This window comes from Lactuca saligna, chromosome 2 (genome assembly GCF_052625555.1).
Source record: "Lactuca saligna cultivar CGN05327 chromosome 2, ASM5262555v1, whole genome shotgun sequence".
In the NCBI taxonomy this organism is placed as follows: domain Eukaryota; kingdom Viridiplantae; phylum Streptophyta; class Magnoliopsida; order Asterales; family Asteraceae; genus Lactuca; species Lactuca saligna.
This window is the reverse complement of record NC_136418.1, coordinates 24246569-24271455: the sequence shown is the minus strand read 5'-3', so window position 1 is coordinate 24271455 and position 24887 is coordinate 24246569. Positions and strand designations below refer to the sequence as shown.

Sequence of the window (24887 nt, the reverse complement as noted above, 5' to 3'; positions counted from 1 at the left end):
TATTTAGGGTTGCATGTACACTTAGGAGTGTTAGAATGCTCAAAACCCAATAGTGGTATCAGAGCCTAGGCTTGTTTTTTTGTTATACTTACAAAACTCTTAAAAAATCGAAGGTGTTTGATGTCTGATCGTCAGACTCGGCGAATCCATGCCTAAAAAGTGATCAAATCGATCCAACTCGCCGAGTTGGTTCTTGCACTCGATGAGTTGGACCCTCAAACAGCATACCTTCGACTTTTGGTTGGAATTGGACTAGGAACATTACCTTAAGATGTTTTTGGACTTATAAACTTGATAATTTTATGTGGTAATGTTCATGCTAATCCAATTTCAAAGATAATTGTCAATAGATTCATGTTTTGTATTAGTTTAAAGTTTAGACTAATTACATGAAAAAGTTTGATTTGAATTATCTTGTTCTTATGAGTTGCTTAGATTAATAGAAAAGTTAATTGATATTGTGTTTTCAATCCATTTTAATCTAAGATTGATTCTAAAATGTGTTTTTGTAACTTGTCCTCAAGTTATATGAAAAGTCACATTTAAGTTTCATAAAACTCATAAAAGTTGGCAAAGGTTACAAAATGAAGAGTCTAGTTCTACTTAAATGGTTTTATGACTCCATAACTTGTCCTAAAGTTATGGAGGACCAAGAGTCTCTTCATTAAATAATAAATAAAAAAAATGTAACCTTAATTAATTCCATAAGTTATAAAATAAAGAAAAGTTAATTCTTTTATTAGTTTAAAGTATTCCATAACTTGCCCTCAAGTTATGGAACTTGAAGTGTTTTTTGGATTAAAACTACTTTTAACACATAAGTTATGAAATTAATTAGTTTTGAATAGTTTCAAAACTTTCCCTCAAGTTTTGGATTTTGTAAAGTTATCTCTTATGAATACTTTAATTCCAAGTTAGCCCTTAGAATTTTAAAAAGTTAAAATTCAACCCTTATACTTTATAATATTATAAGTTAATAATATTTATATATATGTATAAGAGTAAAGTCAGTCTTACCGTTAGTAGGCCTTATTCACGAAGCCGGTCTATAAGGGGGTATAAGGTTACTGCCTATAAAATGGAAGTTTAATGGGTGTCCACTCTCACCCACCGCTTCTTGACCGGTGGAGGGTCGTTAGCCGAACGTGTTTGACTGGACTAGAAATCTCCCTTCATTAAAAGTATTAATGATAAATACTAAGTAACTAAAATCTTAATAAATACCCAATCTTAGTTACTTAGGAAAATGTTAAGAAGGTGCTAATCCATGAAATTACACTTTGCACTTTGTTTAAGTCGGTTAGTGGAGCGTGTGTGGTTAACCGGCACACTAACTCGTATTTAACAAGGTAGGCAAAGGGTAACTTAATGTTTATCATAGTATCGATGGAGCGTGTGTGGTTAAACGGCACATAGATTGAAGGGTAAACACTTAAGGGTACCAAGTAATTTGCATGGTTACTTCACACCTTGTTTTGTGATCCTCGACATCCTAGTCACAAAACCTGAAGGGCACACTCGAGATTGAAACATGCCATTGAACAGTTCAATGAATCTCAAAAGATCTAGGAGTTTCAAATCCAATTAAAACCTAATAATACATTTCGTTTATCTTGGTGGAAATTGGTGAATCATCATTCACCTACCTTCAAATATTTTATAGCTTGGATTACGACATCCCTCTTCTAAGTTATAAAATAGTTTGTAGGGTCCTAGCCTTAATATCTCATAGTGGGTGTTATATTAAGGACTTTTAATCAACTATCTTAAATATCTCCCAAAAGATGTCTGGTTTAGATATTTATGATCTTCCTAAATCTCTTGAAACAAGCTTTCCTAAATGAAGATGATGTCCCATGGAAATCATACTTCTTTCACCTCCTCCAATTATTCTCCTTAACCCGCTAGTTCTTGAAATGTTTAAGGTCACTCAAGCCCTATTTGCAAGTAAAGGTCTATGTGCGGTCACATCTTGGAGATGTAGTCACATATTGACAAGCCAGGAGAGTTGGGTGTCAAAGTCTTGGGAAAGTTGGTGGTAAAACTGCTTTCTAAGTCACATAGTGAGTTCTTTTGGAACACCTATGAATTAGACTATGACAAGACCCTTAATGATCTTATCTATTTGCTAATATCAACTTCCTAAAACTTTATGGACATTGACAATGATGACATTAGATATCTAGTAAAGTTCTCTCTTCCCAGTGGAAAGGGATCGGCCATAGTCAACTTGGTTGACCAAATGGTAAAGAGGAAGGCTAAGTCTGTGATAGTCCCATGTTCCATTACCAAAATGTCCATATGTTAAATTTCCAAAGGAAGGGGCATTGGTTGCGAAGCTACCAATTTACCTAAGGATGTCAAAGTCAATAAGTTTGATTCTACTTTAGTTAAAGTCCACTATCTAACTCTGCTAAGTTTCTATTCTGAGATTCTTGATACATGATGTGACTGAGTCACATGTTGATGTTTTAAGAATCAAAGAAAAGTAAAGAAACTTAAAGAAAGAGTATGTTGAATCTGATCGCATAGATGGATTTCTATCGCATAGTTTGAAGATTGGATTCTTGAGCTACTTCATAGGAGTTATGATAAATTGCTTAGGAATAGATAACAACAAGTTTTCATGTACATTTGCATTGTAAGGATTAGTTTTTCCGCAAAGTTTTTAAAATAAAAGGAAATTTTGATTTTATTTATTTTAAAATATCCTTACAATGGAATTTGTGGAAATTTGTGTTGCTTATAAGATTCCATTAAGAGCAAGAGTGGAAACATGAATTTGATTCTTTCATTTGTGGTAGTGTCAAAATTTACCAAATAAGGAAAGATTCTCATCACCCAAGTTTCAATAGGATAGAAACTTGGAATCATGCAAGTTGTATAGCATGGTGAATGAGAACTTTCGAGCATTGGAAAATTAAGACTAATTACTTGTTCACATGGATGTGTGAGTCATGTAAAGGACTAAGGGCTCGAGTACACATTCTTGTGCACTGATTAAGTCCACCACAAAAGATCAAGAAGACTATTCGTCATAATTTACTATAGCTCAGTAAATATGGTTATACTTACAAAGCTTAAGTGCAATTCTGAGACATTGGAAAAGGTTCCAATGCATGACATAGCGAATAAGAAGAATCAAATTAGGTAGAAGGATAAAAGTTTCTTAAATCTGAAAAGATGGGAGAGTACTTTAGTATCAGTTTTATGATCATCTTAATGATTTAGAGACCTTATCACAATTCATCCTCTAAGTGCATTCTGATAGCTAAGAAGAGGAGATATGAATTGTTGAAGTGGTTAAATCAAGAAGATGATTCATACTTCGTTCCAAAACAATTCTTAGAGTCATACTCCAATATTGTAACTTGAGTGACATGTCTTAAAGAAGGTTTAAAACACTTGTCAAATGTAAAAGTAAAAGTTTTCTACTCTTGTACATTTGAAATTGGTAAGTTGTGATGTTTTGGATAAATCAAAGACCAACTAAGGCCAATAGTGAGAAGTGTTTGTCTTGATTAGAATCTACACTATCTCTTCAATATTTTACAAGAGAGTCTTATATGTCAAGAGGACAGTGGGAGTCTTAAAGGTCTTGAAAGTCTGAAGAACTAATCAAGAATAGAACCTGAAGTTCTTCACTAGCACACGACTTGAGGTTTATAACCTATCGTGTTGACATATTCTATGCCCATTCCTGTTAAAGTTGGCTTTGCATATGAGTTCTTAGAGTTCTCAATTGGTTGCATAACAACTTGGAAGCAATGGAAGGCCCTTGAGCTGCCAGATGGCAAGAAATTAAGATTGAGTTCAGTCCATATGAGCTTGGATTTGTCATTATCCTTGTCTTGTGACTATGATATGACAACTCACATGCATAAGAACACATACAGAATTAAATCTAAGTGTCATAAGGTTTCTCTCCGATTCATGAAAATGATGGTGAGGAAACACTTTCACTAAGTAGATTTTAGCTAGATAGCAATTGCGATATTTGTATTCTCAAAGTCATTAGTGGAGCGTGTGTGGTTAACCGGCACACTAACTTGGACTTGTGAGAAGTGGCAAAAAGGTCTAACCATTATGATTACGACATCCTTCTTCATAATTGTTTAGACACACCTATGAGCTATCTAAGGGAAGGTGTATGATTTTGATAAAATTTTATCAAAATAATCTAGTATCAGAAATCTGAACTTTGGTAAGAAAGTCAATAAAGTATTGATTTCTAGAAGTCGAGCTTTCTGAGTATATGTCAAAGCTAGTGGGAGAATAAGTGTTATGCTAATAATCATCATGTTAGTGGGAGCATGATAATTATGATAAGTATTGCAAGTTAGCAATGTTAATTATAGAAAACAAAAGTTTCCATTGGGAAAGAGTTGTTTTGCTATAATTAAGGTAGAGGAAATTATACTTCATCTCAAATCTAAAAGCTAAGACTGATGTTTTAATCGTATTTAGTCAAGGATACATATATGAATTTCATGTTGGAATGGCTCAACATAAGGAAATTATGTATATGGGTCCATTATTTGCGTTCTAAAATTCAATTATGATTACGACATCCCTTTTCATAATCTGAATTATGAGAACTTGGCAAACTGAAATGGAAATGTTATAGCAAAAGACTGGTTTAGTCTTTATGTGAGACATCATGAATCGTGTCACATATGCTTCAGATATAGGATCGATTACATGTGCTATATTCATCCTTTCTAAATTTTCGAAATGCCTGGGGCATTAAGAAGGGAAACAGTTTAGAACTGGATATGACTAAAAGGATTAAACAATTGTCGAGGACAATCTAAGGTTTACCAAAGATTGGTTGCTCATGGACAGTTGGAAGTATAGTGATAATTCTGGAAGGACCGTATTGACATAATCTATAAGGAGGCAACTCTTGTTCAGTAGTGATAGTCAAAATGGAATATGGAAATGTTTCAAAGTTAGAAATTATTCAATCTGTGTAAGATTAGGAAACTTAATGCAAGAAGGATGTTCCCAAGGAAATGATCTCCTGTGGAATACTTTGTAATGGTTGTTGTCAAGTCCTTGTAATTTTGTGCATAATCATTACACGAGGATCAATGCATATAAGTTTAGAATCTAGCAGATTTCAGTAAATGGCATGAATTTGGAATTCTTGCATTTGCAGTAAGGATTTGGGACTGTGAAAAGAGGATCATTGAAGTTATGTTCAGTTGATCTATTTCACAAAGTAAAGATCATAGACAAACATAGTATGCATACTTGGTGTGTGGCATGACTAGAGTTTGGAAAACATAGTGTACATGCTTGGAGCATGGGACAACTATTGTTTTAAATTCAAGAATAAAGTTGATAGCTGAAACAGTATACAATGAATAATGTGTAATCATATGGTGATAAATAAAAGGTGTTTTAAGACCATATTGGATTCGATTATTATTGTGTTTCATTTTTATTGTTTTGACTTCCAGAATAACTAGGTCGTTATACCTGATTGACTAAGTTATTCAAACTATCCACAGTCGGTCATATGTTGGAAGTAGATATGAATCAAGACTGTCATGGGTTGGCTTGTAGAGGTCTAAGATGTTGGACAAAGGGCTACAACACTCTTGAGTGCTCATAAGTTCTGAGTATTGGATTCAACCCGTGCTCATTGGAATCACTTCATGGATTTTATCACGAGTATTCATGAGATGATAATATCTTATATTCTTCAAACCTAGAGATATGAGTTGTTACTATGAGATTGATAGTACATTGATTGCACGAAAACGCATTGGTAACTCGATGTTATAAAACGTGCCTTTGTGTATGATTCAACAAGTAGTAGAACAAGCCATATGAGTCGAAGTTTATCCATTCCTTTCACCTTCAGGATAAAAGCGATATCTGTGGGCCCTTTGATGATTTGATGATGACAAATGGAAGTGCTCGGCCGGGCCAGGACTGATTTGATTTGTTCAATTAGTCAGTCGTCATAAATTGAAAATCGGGAAAAAACAAATGGACAGAGAGAATGATTATAATCCATGTCTCAGTCCATATGATATCTAGAATGGAGGAATATATGATCCCTTATCTAATGGATAAGTCATTGACAAAGGTCAGAGTTCATCTACAAGGTCAGAGTTCGACAGAAGCTTTTGAGAGCTATGATTGCCAGTCGGTTCTTGAAGTCATACGCTATAATAGTTTTAGACTTATCCAAGTGGGAGACTGTTGGATTAATGTCTAAGTCCATAACTATAATTGGTAAGATTTGACCCGACCCGACATGGTCCATTTGGGTTACATGACATCATGCACTTAGATAGACTATAACAAGAGCAATAACACTTAAGGATTATTTAATATATTATAAGTTCTAATATATTAATATGATTATTTAATTAGTATTGATCAAGAATTAATTTAGAATTGATTAAGTGATCAAAAGAAGACTAATTAAATATATGGGTTGATTGTGTAAATCATCCATACTTGTGTAGTGGCCTAATGCTCCATGGATTATCAAGTTGGGCTAAAACCCATAGGATGTTCCATGGATGCTCCATGGTGCATTTGAACCCATGGATCCAAGGAAATGGAAAGCCATGACAATTAAGGGTTTACCCTAATTGTAACACTATATAAAGATCATATTCTTGGGAAAATCGGCCACTATGAGTGAGTGATAGGGCTAGCCGATTTTCATGAAGTGTGGTGTTTCTCTCTAAGTTATTCCAAGTGTATTTGGTTTTGTGTGAACCATTTTAGGTGTCACACTTGAGGCACTAGGCACTCAAGCTTCATGAAGACATTCTACATCAAAGAGGTATGTATTCTATCTTGTTATATTCATTGTTTTGTATGTTAGATTAGAATAATACCTTGGATGTACACTTAGGAGTGTTAGAATGCTCAAAACCCAACATACCACTCTTTATTAGCCCCCCATTAGTGTGCCAGTTAACCACACACGTTCCACTAACGACTCATAAAGTGTAATGTGCAATTTCATGGATTAGCATACAAATTCCCATTTTTCCTAAAGTAACTGAGAGTGGGATATTAAAAAATAGTTTATTTACTTATTAATCGCATTATACTTATTAATGAATATTAATTTTCCTATAAAATCCGTTCAGCTAACGACCCTCCACTAATCAAGGAAGCGGTGGGTGAGAGTGGACACTCATTCAACTACCATTTTATAGACGGTTTTCTTCTTCCCCCTTATAGACTAGCTTCGTGAACGAGGCGTACTAGCGGTTTGCCTGAATATAATAACATCCATAAAGATAATTTTAATCTTATAAATTTATCATTAGCCTGTCTATGATTATTCCTAACATTTAGGGTTTTATTTAATTATCTAATATGATCAAAAAGTGGATTATGGCAGATTTTTATAAAATATAATTACCAAATAACAACCAAATAAAACAAGTTCGGATTTTAACTGTGCTCATGTCGTGAGCATATATGCTCACATCGTTAGACAACTTACGCTCTGATACTAATTATGGGTTTTACATGTATTAACATGGATAAATCCTTAACTCTTAAGGGTACATGCAACTTAAAAGATCTATGTCATAACTCTATTGAAGTAATATTCTATTGAACAACAAAACTATAAACCATAGGCTAATTATCGGAAATCACAAGAACAAATTAGGGTTTACTTACCTTTTAGTTATTGTAGTAAATAACTAATCAAAAAACTTTCTTGAAAACTCTTTAAAGCAAGCACCACAAGTGTTGTGCCTCTAATGGTTCACACCCGAACCCTAGAAACCAAGGAGCTTGAAGAGAGAGGGAGAGAGAGAGAGAGAGAGAGAGAGAGAGAGAGAGAGAGAGGTGGACAATTCGGTCTAACTATGGTCTAGATGTCATAGCCAAAATTACTAGGTATAAGGGTCCTTATATAGTGCAACTTAGAAACCCTAGATAACCCTAATATGAATAAAATAACATTATTTCCTTTTGGTAATTATCCAGCTTCCTAGTTATCCTCCAAGGATAATTCTAGATCATCTAGATCCTCCTAAAACTGTCGAAAGCTCTAGGATGGGTCTAGAATGCCTCTTGTTTAACTATTGAACAATTACACTTTAACCCATGTACTTTTAATTAATCCAATTAATCGTGAAATTAATTCCATTTAATTTCTGATTAATTCTTAATCAAATAATACTATTTCTAATTAATATATTATTCTCATAATATAAACAAATTATCTATTTGATTTCTAATTGATTTATTAACCATATAATAAAATAATAAATCAGTTTCTCTCTCTCTCTCTCTCTCTCTCTATATATATATATATATATATATATATATATATATATATATATATATATATATATATATATATATATATATCTCTCAAGATTATTCTATTCAATTGCTAGGATTAAGGGCAACCCAAAAGGATTGTGCTATTATCAATTCAATTTTATACCAATGATAGTTAATGGATTAGACACCTAATCCAACACCAAGAGCACTCCAAAGTACTCCAAAACATATTCTTTTGCTCACAAGGCTTAAACTAGGGTTAGGGTTTTCAAGGGAGTGTGATGGAGAGGTGGAGGCTGAAAGTGGAATGGGTTTTGGGAAGTCAAGGAGCTTAAATAGTGCTCAAACCACGAAAATAGGGTTTAGGAACTGATCGCGTACACTCGTGTACTCCGAGTACGCCAAGCGTACCAGGGATGCCCTACTATGCCCAACGTATTTCTTGTATACCTAGCGTACTAGACTATGTCCAAAACCTTCCTAACTTTTAACGATCATAACTTCTTCATTCCAACTCCGTTTTCGACGATCTTTATATCAAAAGAAAGGTATTGAGGAGATCTATTACCATATCTAATTACTTTTGACTTAAAACACATCGAACTAAAATCCTTAATTAATAAAAGAAGTTTGAAACATCCAAATGGGTCTAAACGTCTCTTTCCTCAACGACCGAAGCCTTATGATACTTGATCTCTGGTTGACGGCCCCGAATTATGAAACGACTCAAAACAGGGTGTTAAAACTCTCCCCCACTTAAATTAGATTTCATCCTCAAATTCACTCCTTGCTACTTTCCAGGAAATCAGACGATTCGACCATATCTTCCAAATCCCTAATAAAATTTGACCCTAACATATGATGACCTTCCAATAATCGAACCTCGTCCTTAGCAGAACTCACATACTGACGACGAACGAATCCTTTCTTACACTGACCTTAACCAATAAAGTACAACCATCACTACTGAGCTCAAACCAGGAATCAATACCTTATACAACTTCCCGACAAACAAAACCATTTTGAATCACATCCAATATGGATGCACTTCACAATCTAATCTGAGATAGTAATGTAAAATGTTTGACTCTAGATCAAGTACTCGAATAATCGAACTCCATAATACCTTAACATTCGTGGTTCCTTAATGTATGATGTGGTAATCACATTGGAATGACATTGAAGGATCAATTGGAAAGAAACAAAATTAAGCGCGAAGGACTAAACCTAATCATTGAAATGGACAAATGTCGCATGTCTCAATGATTGAGGATTTCAAACTTGTTGTAACACCCCAAATTCCTAGAATTTTAAATTAAAACTTTAAGTGTTTATTCAAATCACAACTATAGGATCTTAAAGCATTTATAAGAGTATCATTAAAAGTTATCATGTGCATAAATTCCCCATTGATGCGATGCAATCGAGACATTCCCCTCATTTAATAAAATAAAACCTGAAACATGCAAACCACAAAATGTAAGCACAAAGCTTAGTGAGTTCCCCAAAATACCACACACAACACAACACAAATAAATAGCTATGGGTTATCAGGAACCCTGGGGACTATCAGCAGTCTCAGTTGGCAAACAGCACGCCCGATGGCTTATGAGCAACCCTGGAGATTATCAATAGTCTCAGTGGGAAAAAAACATGCCCGGCGGGTTATCAGCAACCCTGGAGACTATCAGCAGTCTCAGCACGCAGTATCACATATCACAGTAACAATATATATATATATATATATATATATATATATATATATATATATATATATATATATATATATACAGACACACACACACATAACTACACAAGCTTATACAAACATACAAGAGTCACAAAGATAGCTAGCATTCTACATACATAATTTAGTGAGTCGGCATTGGTGCCTTCGACTCACAAGCACATGAAGAAGATTCACACGAATTGAAGAACCCTAAAACAATATGACACGATCCCTTTTCTACATTGCTTGCACTCACAAATCCACTAATACTAGAATCAGATAAAATCTTAATTAATAACCCAAAACCCTCAAGTTTGACCCAAGGTCAAACTTGGTTAAAAAGTAAACAGTTAATGGAATTTAAAGTCAACAACTCAAACTTCAGGCTGAGTACGCCCAGCATACTCAGCTCGTACACATTCGTACTCACTATCCATAAAAAGGACCCTATACGAGTACTTGCAACATACTCGGCCAGATGGTACATTTCCATTAAGTGATTAATCTCTTAAGTCCTTTCACCCAACACTTGTATTTAGACCAATAACGTCATTCTAAGTCATAAAGTTTCCACCTTTATAACTTTCCATGTCTAGAAATGGTCCAAAAGCCAAAACCTTTACTTATTAATCCATTAAGACATCATGACACTTTCATGGAAAGAATAAAAGGATAAAGATCACATTTTTATGGATCATAATAGCTCCATAATGGATAAAGTTTCCAAATTTATCCATTAGAATGGTCCAAACCACCAAGATCTAGCCTTTAAGCATCAAAGGGACCAAATGTAACACCCTATTCTGAATCGATTCCTAGTTTGAGGTTGTGGCCTAAAGATAGGTCATCATAAAGATTAGGGCTTTTGAAAAGGTAAGATATAGGCCCATTTGGGTGCGAGTGATGTATTAGAAGTGATTCGGGTGTTTGGTTCGTGGTTTGGAGCCTAGGGTATTTCGGTAAAGTGTCAGTTTGGCTTTAGTGGAAAATAGATTTTTGTTTGGAAGGTCTTAAGAAAGGAGTGAGTTGATAAAAGTGTAGGGATTCTCATTACCTTTCTGTTGATATAAGGTTCATCGGAAAGAGACCCAGAATGAGGGAGTTGTGATAGTTTGGAGGCTTTGGCAGTTTTAGTCCTTGGGTGTGAAAATTTTGTATTTCTGCATGCATGCAAAGTTAACAACCAACGAGTACACCAAGTGTAAGTTGGGAACGACCGATGTAGTGCAGGATAAGTGAAATACGGGTGCGAAGATGTACGCCCAACGTACGTTCAGGATCTCCAAAACCCTAATTTTTAGGGTTGGCTCGCTATTTAAAGCACCTTAAGTCCAAGGGGTGTGCCTCTCTTGCATTCTCAAAGCCTTATACCCTAAATTCGAGTGGTAGCTTCATCCAAGAGTGTTGTGAGCTTTGTGGGTGCATTTTGGGTGGTTTTTGGTGCATTTCAAGAAGTGGAAGCTCAATACAAGGTTGTGATTTAAAGGAGGGCTTGTAGATCGGAAATTCTTACTACATTTTCAGCTCAAATAAGGTAAAAAGTTATGAGCTTGACCACTAGATGCTGTTATTTATGAATATGTGGGTTTTTTTGTCCCTTTTTGGCCTCATGAGCAAGATCTAGTGGGTGGACACCACTTCAGGAGGTTTGAGTTGCTACTCTTAGCATTTAAGGGGTTATAAGCCCATAAAATTGCAATCTTTGAGGCTAAAAACCATTCATGCATGTCCTAGAGGAGTATTATTGGGTTAAGTTGGTCATTAAGACCCTTTGAGCCATGCAAATGCATAAAGGTGCCAACTTTGTGCATTAAGAGCTTCATTTGGTGGTTCTCTGAAGTTTAGATGCAAAGCTCTTAACAGATTAAGTCACAAAAGTAGTTAGGAAATTCTGCGAGTACGCCCCATGCAATTCGATTTACGCCCCGCATATAGAGTCAACCATCCCGTAGATGGTCAAATGTGAGGTGAGGGTATGCCCAACGTACAATAGGGGTACCCCCGGTGTACGCCTCTGTTTAGGATTTCGGACTTTGGGCTTCGAGTTTGGGCCTAGATTCTTGGAGCCTAATGGACTATCTAGTTGGTTGTGTTCTGGGCTAATCGAAGGATTGGATCATAGGATGAGGCCCAATAAGGAGTTTGGGCCCAATTCGGAAAAATTGGGCCATTAATGGGCTTGTAAGTGCATGGATTTCATTGGATTAGCTATGGACAGGTATAATGATTCAGAAAATAATAAATGGGCTTTAGGAAAAGTCCATGTAAGGTTTTGGGCCCAATTTAGAAAATTGGGCCATTAGTGGGCCTTTATGGATTTTGGAGTTTTGGACTTGGGCCTTAGCTAAGTATCTTGTAGGCCAGGGGTAAAATGGTCATTTTACCCAAGTATGGATTATGGATCATGGCATAGAACCCAATTTCTAATTGGGTGATATTTTGGAATTGATAGCTCAAGAAGTGGATAGGGCAGCAGCTAAGTAATTCTTTCTAGAAGCTTTTGCGTTCGAGTTGAGTCTTCTTACTATGTCAATGGGTCTAAGGCACCAAGGTCGGCCCATTTAATGTTATATGGATTGGTAGTTGGTTATGTGATATGTCGCTAGGACATTTGTATGGAAGTCCCCGGGGGGTGGCAGTATATTAAGACCATGAGGAGGTTCCTATGACATTTAGTATAAGTCCTTGGAGGGTTTCCACGACTACCTAGTATGTTTACTTGTTTAGCTCGTATGATATTTCCATGATTAGTGTAGACCATGTGCAAGTTGCCAAGACAATTAGCCAAGACTACATGGGGGTTCCAGTGGCGGCTAGTAAAGACCACGTGGGGGTTTCCCATGGCACTTGGTGTAAGACCTTGGAAGGTTTCCACGGCATCCTTATATGTTTATATGCATGGCTTATGTGATTGATATGGTTTATGTAGCTATTATAGCTAATATGGATTATGTGGTTATGTGGATTGTGTGGGGTATTCTCTGGGGAACTCACTAAGCTTCGTGCTTACAGTTTGTTTATGGTTTCAGGTATCATTGTTTTGGAAAGGAAGGGCTCAGCTTGATCGCAACGCACACACCCATGTTTTCCGCAATGAATGATTTTGGGGTGAACTCTGATAAATGTTTTAATTAGTGATGTTTTGGAATGTTTGGAATAAATGATATCTATGTTTTGGTTACATCAAAAATGAAATTTTTACCCTTGATTTTTGGGTCGTTACACCAAAAGTGCATCTTTTTCAACTTAATCCATTAAGTTCCAACCTTCAAATCTGAATCACAGGGATGTTTAGATGGATAAATTTTCCAACTTTATCCATAACAAGGTCACAAAATTTCAAGATCTAAACTTTATGCACTAAAATGAACAAAAGCTCATAACATCCAAAAACTAGCTAGATCTAACAAACGCATCATCAAGATTCAAACTTTATACCTCTAGAAGAGACATCAAGGTGAACAAAGTCCAAATCTACAAGCTCCAATGCAAACAACACTTCTCCAATGAGCTATTTTTTCTCCAAGATGCACCAAGAACACTTCAAAGCACTCAAAACACCTTCTTTTAGCTCATAAGGCTTAAACCAGGGTTAGGGTTTCATGGGAGAGTTTTGGAGAGGTGGAGGCTAAGAATGGAATGGGTTTGGGGAAGTTAAGGAGCTTAAATAGTGCTCAAACAACAAAAATAGGGTTTGGGCACTAATCGTGCATGTCCTGTGTACTTCTGGTACACCCAACGTACTCAGTTGCCATAGTATGCCCAACGTACGCAGCTTAACCCAAAATTTACCAAACTTCAAACGGTCATAACTTTTTCGTTCCAACTCCGTTTTCGACGTTCTTTATATCCATGGAAAGGTGTTGAAGATCTCTACAATATTATCTAAATATATTGGACTAAGAACTTCTTGAAAAAAATCCACATTTCATGCAAGAAGTCCAAAACATCCCTTTTCCCATTTTGCCCTTTGACTCCAAAGCACCAACCAAACTATTGGATCACATATCTACATTACCCTCATCCAAATGGGTCTAAACCTATCTTTACCAAAAGATCAAAGCCTTATGATACTTGATCTTCATATCACAGTCACGAATTATGAAACGACTTGAAACAGGGTGTTACAACACTCCCCCACTTAAATTAGATTTCATCCTCAAAATCATTCCTTAATATCTCCTCTGCCAAACCAAATGATCCTGACCGAACTCTTTGAATCCAAATTATGACTGGAGAAGTCATTCCACTTGGACGGCCTCCCACCCTCACTTCTGTCGAACTCGAATTAGAAAAAATCAGAAGCCCCAACGAGTGTCCAACCGCTATGCCTGAAACTGAAAAAAAAAAACCTGATCAAAATCTGACTCCCAGGAAGACAAATCCATTCCAAACCTTTCCTACAATGACTCAACTTCATAAATCGAACCATATAAACTTATCCGTTCTGAATAAATTTACAGATACCCGAAACATATACGCCTCGACCACTTACCGGTATCGAAAAATCCTCATCGAAAGCAAAATTAGCTCCAAAATCAAAAAGTTGAATAGGTAGAGGTGGTCGTGCTCCATCTGCCAACATGACTCCATCAGTCGTTCACTCCCACTGAAGGACAACTCAACCAACCAATGCATGAACGATCACCAAGTCCACTTAACCCCAGTAATGGCTACAAACCGAACCGAGTTCTGACATCACATTTGGCCCCAACCCAACCTACGATTTCCCAAGTATTACAAATGTTGAGGCCCACTCGTAGCTCTTCACCCAACCCTATGATGATCTAAGTTATCCTAGAGAATGCCACGAGCCAAGTCATAGACTTTCATCACTGTTATCACCGCCTACCAACCTAGTGAATGTTATGGCTGCTTCGAAGTCTTGCATCACTTCCTCAACCATACATTGACCTGGTGAATGATACGGCTGCTCCGTAGTCGTACATCACTTCTACAACCACATACTAAAATGGTGAATGTTACCGCTGCTCTGTAGTCTTACATTACTTCCACAACCACACGCTAACATGATAATTGTTACCCTTGCTTCGTAGTCTTTTATCACTCCTACAACCACACACTAACGTGATAATTGTTACCCCTTCTCCACAGTCTTACATCACTCCCACAACCACATGCTAACCTAGTGAATGTTATGGCTACTCCGCAGTCTTACATCACTCTCGCAACCACACACTAACCAAAAACACTACGAGTCAAAACCTCGCCTACCAGACTCCATCAGGTGTTCAGGTCGTGCTTTAGACCCTAAAGCCTTCATCATACAAGAATAGGAAGAGAGGACCTAACATAACCCTCGACTTGGTCCTAGCCATGAATCCGTATCATTTGCTCTGATGCTCACCACTGACCAAAGAACACTATTCCTCGCTTGTCTGAAGAATTTTCAAATCTTTCTTCTCAATCTTTCCATCATCTTTCAGAGCACTTGCACTTGTCTCGGTGCTATATTTTCCTTGCTTGTCTGAAGAATTATCAAATATTTTGTTATTCGATCTTCCTCCGCTTGTTGACGAAGGAATACCAAATGCTCACGTTGCAATTCATATTTTTTAATTGCGATGTCATTGTAGGCGTCGAATTTCTCTTTCATTTCGGCGTGCTCTCAAAGCCTGCTTTCTCTTTCATCTTCATGTCATTAAGTGCGCTTCGCTTTGTCATGCCCTACCAATCGCCGTGGTATGGATAGCTCTTCACTGTCGTCTGGGAGCTCATCGGTATCGGCGTTCAAGTTTATGTTCATTCATGCGTCAAAAACGTCAAACGAACCCGAACCACAAGACATCTTCGATTGTATTTCTGATGATGTTAGCGTCTTAAGCCATTTTGGGTCATTTCTCAAAATCTCCAAAAAAAAAAAAATTATACTCAGAAACGTGACCCGTTTCAACATGATATTGCTCCCTTGCGACTCTAAGCATATCGAAGGCGTTCACACCACTTTGCTTGTGCGAAGAAAGTTTTTTGTAGTTTTAATTAAGCTTGGTACACTTCTTATTAAGTGTAGTTCACTTGCTACTAAGCATATCCTGATTGCGATATGCCTCACTTTTGTTCAAAATTGTGCGAAAGCTTCCCGAAATCCACATCTCCTCATATCGTTTCCCATAGTTGGATGTTTTTATGTCCTGCACCACGCCACCAATGCACGATCCTCCTTCGATGTCTACCATATCGGAGGTTCTTCCTTGTTTTCTGCAACTGCAGCCGTTTTCCCTTTCTTTTTCCCTCTCCCTCTAGGTTTCCGACTACCCCCGCTTGTGTCTCGGCAACCGTATTTCGTGTTTCTTGTATGGGTTGTTGTTTGTGGAATGGAAGCAAAGGTGTTGAAAATGTTTTGTTGAAGGTTTAGATTTGTTTGTGGAACGAAAAGGTTCCCGGAAAATGGTAGTTGTGGTGAGTTTTGCGAGGTGAGGAAGTTCATGTAGTCTTCGTATTGTACGAAACCGAGTGGAATTGATGTGTTTGTGTTTGGTTGAGGAGTGTTGGGTTTTGATCCATTGTTTGTTGAATGTGAATTTGGTTGAGTTATGTGTAGAAAATGAAGTAAATAAGATGAGAGAAATAAATGTGTTGTTTAGGTAAAAATTAGAGTGAATATGTTTATTTATATGTGAGTAAAATTGATTTTTTTTAATGTCTTGACCGTTGGGGAACAATCTGAATTATGACTGTTTGCAATTTTTTGAGGCGTTGACTCCCGTTGTGACGATGACGCTTCATCACATAATGACTAATAACACGCGTTGGGGGTTGTGTTCAAACCGTTATACCAGTGTTTTTTTGGGTGTGAGCCTCAGGAAAACGGAGCCTCTTGCCCATACGATGCATGCAGTCTCAAAAATTGAAATTTAACATTTCATTTAAATTAAATGGTTGCATTATATGTTCATAGATCGAAAAATCGTTGCATATTTTGTATAATAATAAATGTTGTATAATTTGGAAAAAGACCAAAACGTCATAAGCCCTTTTTTCTATTATGTCAAAATTTAATATTATTTTCTTAATAATTTTTTAATGATAACACTTCCCATGCAAAAAAAAAATCGAGAAAGAACATGTGTATCACCATCACCAATGAGATTTCATGTCCTTTCATGGTCATTCATATACAGAATTGATGGTGGCAATTGGCAACCCACCTCACGTTGATGAACAAAGTCAACCCAAATGCATGTTCCCGTATCCCCAAACCCAAATCCTTTTCCCGATTCCCAAAAAATATAAACCCTACATTCATTCGATATTTCAATTTAGGATCACTAGCACCTTCTTTCATCTTCCCGATTTGAATTTCAGGATCATTGTATGGGCGGAGGTTTTAATATTGTTGCGTAATGGATAATTTGCTGGGTCTTCTTAGAATTAGGATTAAAAGAGGTATAGATCTCGCGATACGTGATTTCAAATCCAGCGATCCTTATGTCGTAGTCACAATGGGCGACCAGGTTAATATATATATCCTTTCTTTTTTCTTCTAAGCGTATGCTCTTTCACTTTCATTCGATTAATTACATGCATGCATGCTAATTTCTTCAGTAGAACAATATATGACAATATAACGAATTGAACTGATAGAATGTAATTCCTTAAGATATGTGATGATCAATCGATCAAGAAGCACTGACATGAAAATTGTATTGATAGCATTTTTAGCTATTAATTAGATGTAGTCATGATCATTATAGTTATAAATGCATTGGGTCAAAAAATCAACACCCATATATAAGCTTACGTGATTAATTAAGTCATGCCCTTGTTAAGTCCCTTAAGTCGAAAAGAATGGAACCACTATACATTAATGCATATATAATTTTCATTTAGTGTTAACATGAATTATGTTTTTTTAATTAGTTTATCTAATGGGAGGGATTCATGCATATATTGGAACTTGCTTGTTTTTTGTCCTTAGTTTTTCTTTTCAGTTTTTCCACCTAAATAAATGTTCACTTTTTGTTTATTGGACACAGACTCTGAAAACCCGTATTATTGATAAAGAGCTTAACCCTGTGTGGGAAGAAGATTTGACTCTTCCTGTTGAAAATCCAGAACTTCCAATTAAGTTGGTATGTATCTTACATATACAATTACATCTTAAATTTATCATATTCTCATCATGAAATTTCTAGTATAATACCTGTTAGTCATTTTATGTGAAATTATTCACTTCTGCTAATTAGATTTACCACAATAAAGGCATATATACTGAAAATCCTACCTTTTTAGGTAAAAGGATACACGTGATACTTAGCAATGGACTTTTTAACTTAAAACTGCAAATTGTATTGAACAACAGGAACATTAATTAATTAACTAACCACATGTCATGAAAAATACAAGCATTAGGTAAAAACTCCTAGTGAGAATGTTATAGATAATATATTTGTAGTATAGGTTTACTTTATTCTTGATATACCCTTTTATCTCTAGTTTCCTATTTAGGTAGTCCGATTTGTATATAACTTGAGGCTTTAACCTTATGGACACCTCTAGTTTTAACAATGGTTATCACTTATTTCACCAAACAAACTATTTAAATTGTCTTTAAGTTTCCAACAAACCCAATTTACTATGTAAAAAGGTAACTAGCTTAGAACTTATGTGTTTTGACTTGCTACTACAAGTTTACTAGGTCGTTTCCATATTTACAATGTTGGCCTAAGTTTTCAATTTGTAACAATTTTGGTCCATTGTTTTTACAAAATTGTCCAAGTATTTTTTTTTTAAGTACTTTTTGCACAAACTTTTGAAGACTTTTTACACATTTTTATAATTTTTTTAGTATTTTTTTTACACTTTTTTACAACCTTATTAAACTTTTCAAACTTTTTTTTACAATTTTTTTTTATAACATATTTAAAAAAATTTACAAGTCTTTTTAAACTTTTTTAAAAATATATGTTGAAAAACCATAACAAAAAGGTTTAAAAGTTTGAAACGTAAGTAAAAATGTTTAAAACTGATGATTCCTTTTTAGAGGTTTTATAAAAATGTTTAAGAAGTTTCAAAAAGCTTTTTACAATTTATGTTTTTTAAACCTTTACGCTTTTATAATAATTTAGGCCAAATCAAGTCGGTAAAACAGATTATACTAACATCATATACATCAATAGTCTTAAATACAGATTAATCCCATTATCACGCAATGATCAAAAATCACACAAATCCATCAATCATTATTTCCATATTAAACCCCTACAACCTGAAAACAACAACGTACTTTCAGCTTTCATAAATTTAGACACTTCTATCATTTTTCATAAATTTAGAAATATCATTTTTTTTTCCCGTTTTCTCCTATAAATTCCGATATTTTCTAAAATGCCCAAACAAGTTTCTAAATCTAATTTAAAATAATCAATATAGATATGGAATTTACCGAAATGTTACAAGATAATCAGCATTATGCTAGAATCTAATATCACCAGTCACCACCTCTCAAATACAAAATTGTTATCCCATATTTTAATTTCAATTCAATTTGATGTCAATATTAATCTATATATTTTTCCTTATAGTAGCTTTTCATATATCTAGCAGTTTCTGTAAAAATAGTCATAACCAATGTCAAGTTGGAATTTAGATTTGACACACAAAAATCATAGGTAACTTTTTCTTCTTTCCTTTTTCCCCTGAAATGAAGGAGAGTTCATAAATAAATCAATAATTCTTAAACATGCTCTAAAGTTAGCTTAGTGGTAAAACCATAACTTTATTAAGTTGATATTGTTCCAATGGTATAGAAGTGCATTTTTATAATTCATGGTGTATCGGTTTGTTTGTTGACTTTTAAGAAAACTAGCAAGAAGTACTTGAGTCGTGTGACATATATCTACCATTTCTCAATTAGGTTATGTGTGGATTTCAGCAACAGCATTTGATAATTTTCCTAATTATGCAATTAAGTGGTTTTCTTATACAGAATTTGCAACAATGTTCTATTTTAGGATCAAAAGATGCAATATTTTGCCGAAAACATGTTTAACCTACTAAAATGTTAGCCGCACAATTTGTGCCGGTTGCATAAATTGGTAAAAAAAAAATTGTGTTGCCTAAATTGGTAAAAGTAACATTTTTGCATTGGTGAAACTACGTTTGCATAAATGGGTAAAAAGGAGTGAAACGTTTGTTTCATAAATTGGTAAAAATAATGAAACATTGTTGAATAAATGATTAGAAAAGTAAAACATTTTTGCATAAATTGATATTAAAAAAAAAAAAAAAGTTCAACAACTTTTCATTAAAAAAAAGTAAAACATTGTTGCAAAAAAATGGTTTAAAAAAGTGAAAAAATGGGTTCCCGACTAGCACATCATTCTCCCAAGCATCCCTGATTAATGTTTAACTTTAGACCTTTCATATGGGTGCCCAAACTTTAAAAAGAGTGAAACATTTTTGCATATTTTGTGTAAAACCACTTTCTTGCAAAAATCCAGAAAAAAAAACAAAATAATGTCAAATAAATAAACGTTTAAGCGTTTTTTTCTTGTATGTATATATTATCTGCAGATGGTGTTTGACCATGACATATTTACTAAAGATGACGAGATGGGAGATGCTCAATTTAGCATCAAACCATTTTACAATGTAGTAAAATCGATAGATACTGTCCCAAATGGGACCGTCCTAAAAACGATAAAACCTGATAGGAATAATTGTTTGTCTGAAGAAAGTTGTGTAACTTTTAAAGATGGAAAAGTCGTTCAAGGTATGACTCTTAGATTGCAAAACGTTGAATGTGGTGAAGTTGAACTCGAATTGCACTGGATTGAGCTTCCCAAATAGGGTTTGGGATGATGGAGCTAGAGAAAGAATGGAATTGAATGGTTCGAAGAATACCAATGATATAAAAAAAGTAAAATTTGTTTGTTTGATATGATGGAATGGATTTGATTATTTTTATTCTTTATGGGTGGGTGTTGTTATTCATTATGTCTTTGGAATTGAATGGAAAGATGCAATATAGCCCATTTTTATCTATGAAATTTGTAATGACATAAAGTTATTAAAATTCATTATTAGTTTGGTTACTTTCACTCCTATCACTATGTTGTTTTTTTTGGAAGAAATGATTATAAAAATGTTTTTAAGAAAATCATGAGTCAAAATGAAATAACAGATGTATGTAAGAACAATAAAGATAAATAGGTAGACTAAATATTGTGATTATAATGGATGATATGATGCTCATATGAACTTAGATGTTGGATGCAATGTTTTAAAAACCGGTTTTTTAGTTGAACCGGTATGGTGACTGGTTCCCGGTTTAACCGGTTCGACCGCCGGGTGAACTGGTTTCTATATTTTTCATGTTTTATTTTTCTATTTTCCTACGCATACATACATATAAAAATTATGAATTTGATGTTTACAAGTTTAAACATTAAAAATATACATAAAAATAAGTTGTGGATGAATCCAAATACATTAAAATAACACATAATCATAAGTTTAGTGTTTTACATCAATTCATATACGTCAAAAAGAAAATAAAGTATAATACCGAAACAAAATATAGTTATTGATGAATACAAACACATCAAAATAATTTATAACATTTACCATATGTTTTTATTTAGAGAAAACTAAATAGATTTTTAAAAAATCAGCAAAGTTCATTATGTAAATGGTTCTTTTTCATGTGTTTTTATTTGGTTTAACTGGTTGAACCGGTTTATTTTGACCAGTTCAACCAATTTTATTTTTTTTTAAAAACCGCCGGTTCAATCCGGTTTAGAAATCAATGTAAAACTGGTGATAGTTAAACCGCTCCCTCTCCCGGTTCCCGGTCCAACCGGTTCGACCGGCCGGGTTCAAACCAGTTTTTACAACATTGGTTGGATGCACTCTGTCGGTGACGGAGCTTGAAGTTTTGATTTGGGGTGCCAAAAATACAATACGTATAAAAATTAAAGAATATGAGGGAGGGGGAAGTCAAATTTTATAGTTTTGGGCATAATATGTAACATTTTTAATACTAATAAACTAATTATAAAAAAATAGGGGGGATGGAGGTGGGGGCACAACCCCCTCTGACCCTATATATGTTCCGTCAATGCACTCTGCTATTCAGAAATATAAATTTCAACAGAGGAAAGCTTTGAGAATATTCAAGTCTTACACAAAACAACTTTGATTCATTCATAATGGGCAGTGCCCTAGTTATATACACATATAGGCTCTTCGAGAGTTTGGTACACATATGATTACAAATAATAAACTTACATTATTACAATCTATTATTGCAAGCTATTATTCTAAGACAACAAACGTAATTATTCTTCTTACATTATTATAAACATATTACGACAAAAGGACTCACGTCACTCTTACTTCACTCACATTATTATATATACACATTGCACAAAGAGCTTGGTGACAAGAACAAACATTGATTTCCCCGAGGATTCATATATATATATATATATATATATATATATATATATATATATATATATACACACACATACACACACACACGGTGCTGCTAATTATGAATAAAGCATAGTTGTTTTGTGTAAGATTTAAATACTCTCAAAGCTTTCCCTGTTGAAATTTATATTTATGAATAGCAGAGTGCATCCAACATCTAAGTTCATATCATCCATTACAATCACAATATTCAGGTTAGTCTATCTATTTATCTTTATTATTCTTTGATACATTTGTTATTTCATTTTGGTATTCAGAGCTAGAATTATGAATCTTACCGGTATAGAAACGTGTAAACAAGAATTAAACTTTTTCGTAAAATAATCAAAAAAGCTAAAAATCTTTTTTTTTTTTAAAAAACATATTTTAATACATCTATATCTAATAGCATATATGTAACGACCCAATTTTTCACAAAAAATTTTCATTTTCGAATCATCAAACATATTTTCATACATTAAGAAATCCAGTTATAATTATTTTCAAAACATAAGTCAAATACAACTTTTATTCCAAACATCAGAGTATCCCGTGAAAGCGTCTGCTAGAGAGTGCACATCGCGCCATCACACCTTGCCCTTGCCCTTAGAACCTGAAGTACCTGAAACAAATCCACCACCTATAAGTTAATGCTTAGTGAGTTACTCAGAGAATACCCCACACAATCTACATATCATATTAGCTATAAGAGCTACCTCTACCACATAACACATACCAATTAGCTATAAAAGCTACATCTACCACATAATACATATCAATTAACTATAAAAGCTACCTTTACCACATGTCACATATCAATTAGCTATAAAAGCTACCTCTACCACATATCACATATAAATTAGCTATAAAGCTATCTCTACCATTTGTCACAAAGGATATCTCTACCATTAGCCATAAAGGTTATCTCTACCATTAGCCACCAAGGCTACCTCTACCATTAGCTGTAAAAAATATCTCTACCATGTATCAATGCACAAATATGCCACACACCTCTACACAAGAAATATATCGGCTATCACAAAATGGGTCGGCCTTGGTGCCTTAGACCTATTGGTATGGTGAGAAAACGCACCTCGAATGCAGAAGCTTCCTGAATGAAATCCTTAGCTGCTGCTCTGTCCCCTTCCTAAGCTATCAATACCGATCAATATACGCAATTAGCAAGTGGGCCCCTGATACTATAATCCTTAATCCATGTTTGGGGGTAAAATGACCATTTTACCCCTGGCCCAGTATGTTCCAAACTAAGGTCCAATCCCTAAAAAAAAGCCCAACACTAGGCAGGCTTTCCAAGTCCACTAGTGGCCTACTAATGGCCTAATTTTCTAAATTGGGCCAAATCCCTCTAATAGGCCTTACCTTAAGCCCAAACATATTCCTAGACCAAAATATTTGACTTATGATGGTCCACTAAGGCCCCAAGGCTCAAAGCCCACTACCTGGCCCAACCTGAGGCCCAAAACACTCCAAGCCCATAACTGATGAATACGCAAGGTGTACTCCCCTGTACGCTAAGCGTACTGGATGAACGTGGTGTACGTTGTGCGTACCTGCATGTACGCCCAGTGTACTCCCCTATTAAGCTACTTTTCCATTATGTGCTTAATACCCCATTCTAGCAGCTATAATTACAGATCCAAGTCCTCTTCGACATCATAATCCATAAAGTTGATTACTTGGTGGCTTGCAATCCACCAAATGAGCCCAAACTTGAAATATGACAACAAACTTCCATGAAAAGGGCTACATATCATGCATGGCCACAAATGAGCCCTAAAGATTGAAACTTTACTACTTATGGGACTCATATGATACTAAGGAAGGCAACCCTAGACTTAGAAATGTGCTTGAGTTATAAAGATCCATTCTTGTACCAAAAGAGTCCATAAACTCATCCTAAGAGAGATATAAGAGATTAATCATCAAGCTTATGAATTTATACCTTGAAAAGGTCTGAAGTGAAGCAGAAATCCCAGATCTGAAACTTCTCTTTTGCACCAACTCCTTACCTTGACCTTTGCTTCCTTGAAGGGTGAATCCAAAACACCAAAATGCTCTCACAAAGCCTTCCAAGCTCCAAGCACACTCAAAGAAGATTAGGGTTTCGTGAAAACTATCTAAGGGTGAGAAGGAGGTTGACCCTTGAGGGTATAATGTTCTTTGTATCGTGGCACGCCCTAAAAATTAGGGTTTAGGGACTCTGAGCATACATTGGGCGTACGTCTCATGCATTGGGCGTACGTCTCCAACACTCGCGACCACTTATCCTCTCTACCCTGGGCATACCCCAGCTTACACTCGGCGTACTATTCTGTTGGGCACCTTGCATGTATGTGATCTCCTTGCCACTTTTCTCTACTAAGGACCAATAATGCTAATATCTTCAAGGTACTATAACTTCTTCATTCTAAGTTTA

The 24887-nt window shown here is 35.2% G+C and overlaps 1 protein-coding gene across 1 annotated transcript; it reads left to right on the top strand.

Moving 5' to 3' along the window:
- Nucleotides 1-17157: 17157 nt before the first annotated feature.
- LOC145028808 (protein C2-DOMAIN ABA-RELATED 4-like) lies at nt 17158-20992 on the top strand. The gene is made up of 3 exons (XM_078977541.1): nt 17158-17487; nt 18010-18105; nt 20549-20992. Exons 1-3 carry the CDS (start codon nt 17377-17379, stop codon nt 20822-20824), a joined length of 483 nt encoding a protein of 160 aa, XP_078833667.1. The 5' UTR covers nt 17158-17376; the 3' UTR covers nt 20825-20992.
- Nucleotides 20993-24887: the final 3895 nt, after the last annotated feature.

Excerpts from the sequence above, each read along its gene's own strand:
- LOC145028808 (XM_078977541.1), top strand. The coding sequence starts at position 17,377 with ATGGATAATTTGCTGGGTCTTCTTAGAATTAGGATTAAAAGAGGTATA. Across the intron at positions 17,488-18,009 it reads TAGTCACAATGGGCGACCAG|ACTCTGAAAACCCGTATTAT; the intron begins GTTAATATATAT and ends TATTGGACACAG. Across the intron at positions 18,106-20,548 it reads CAGAACTTCCAATTAAGTTG|ATGGTGTTTGACCATGACAT; the intron begins GTATGTATCTTA and ends TATTATCTGCAG.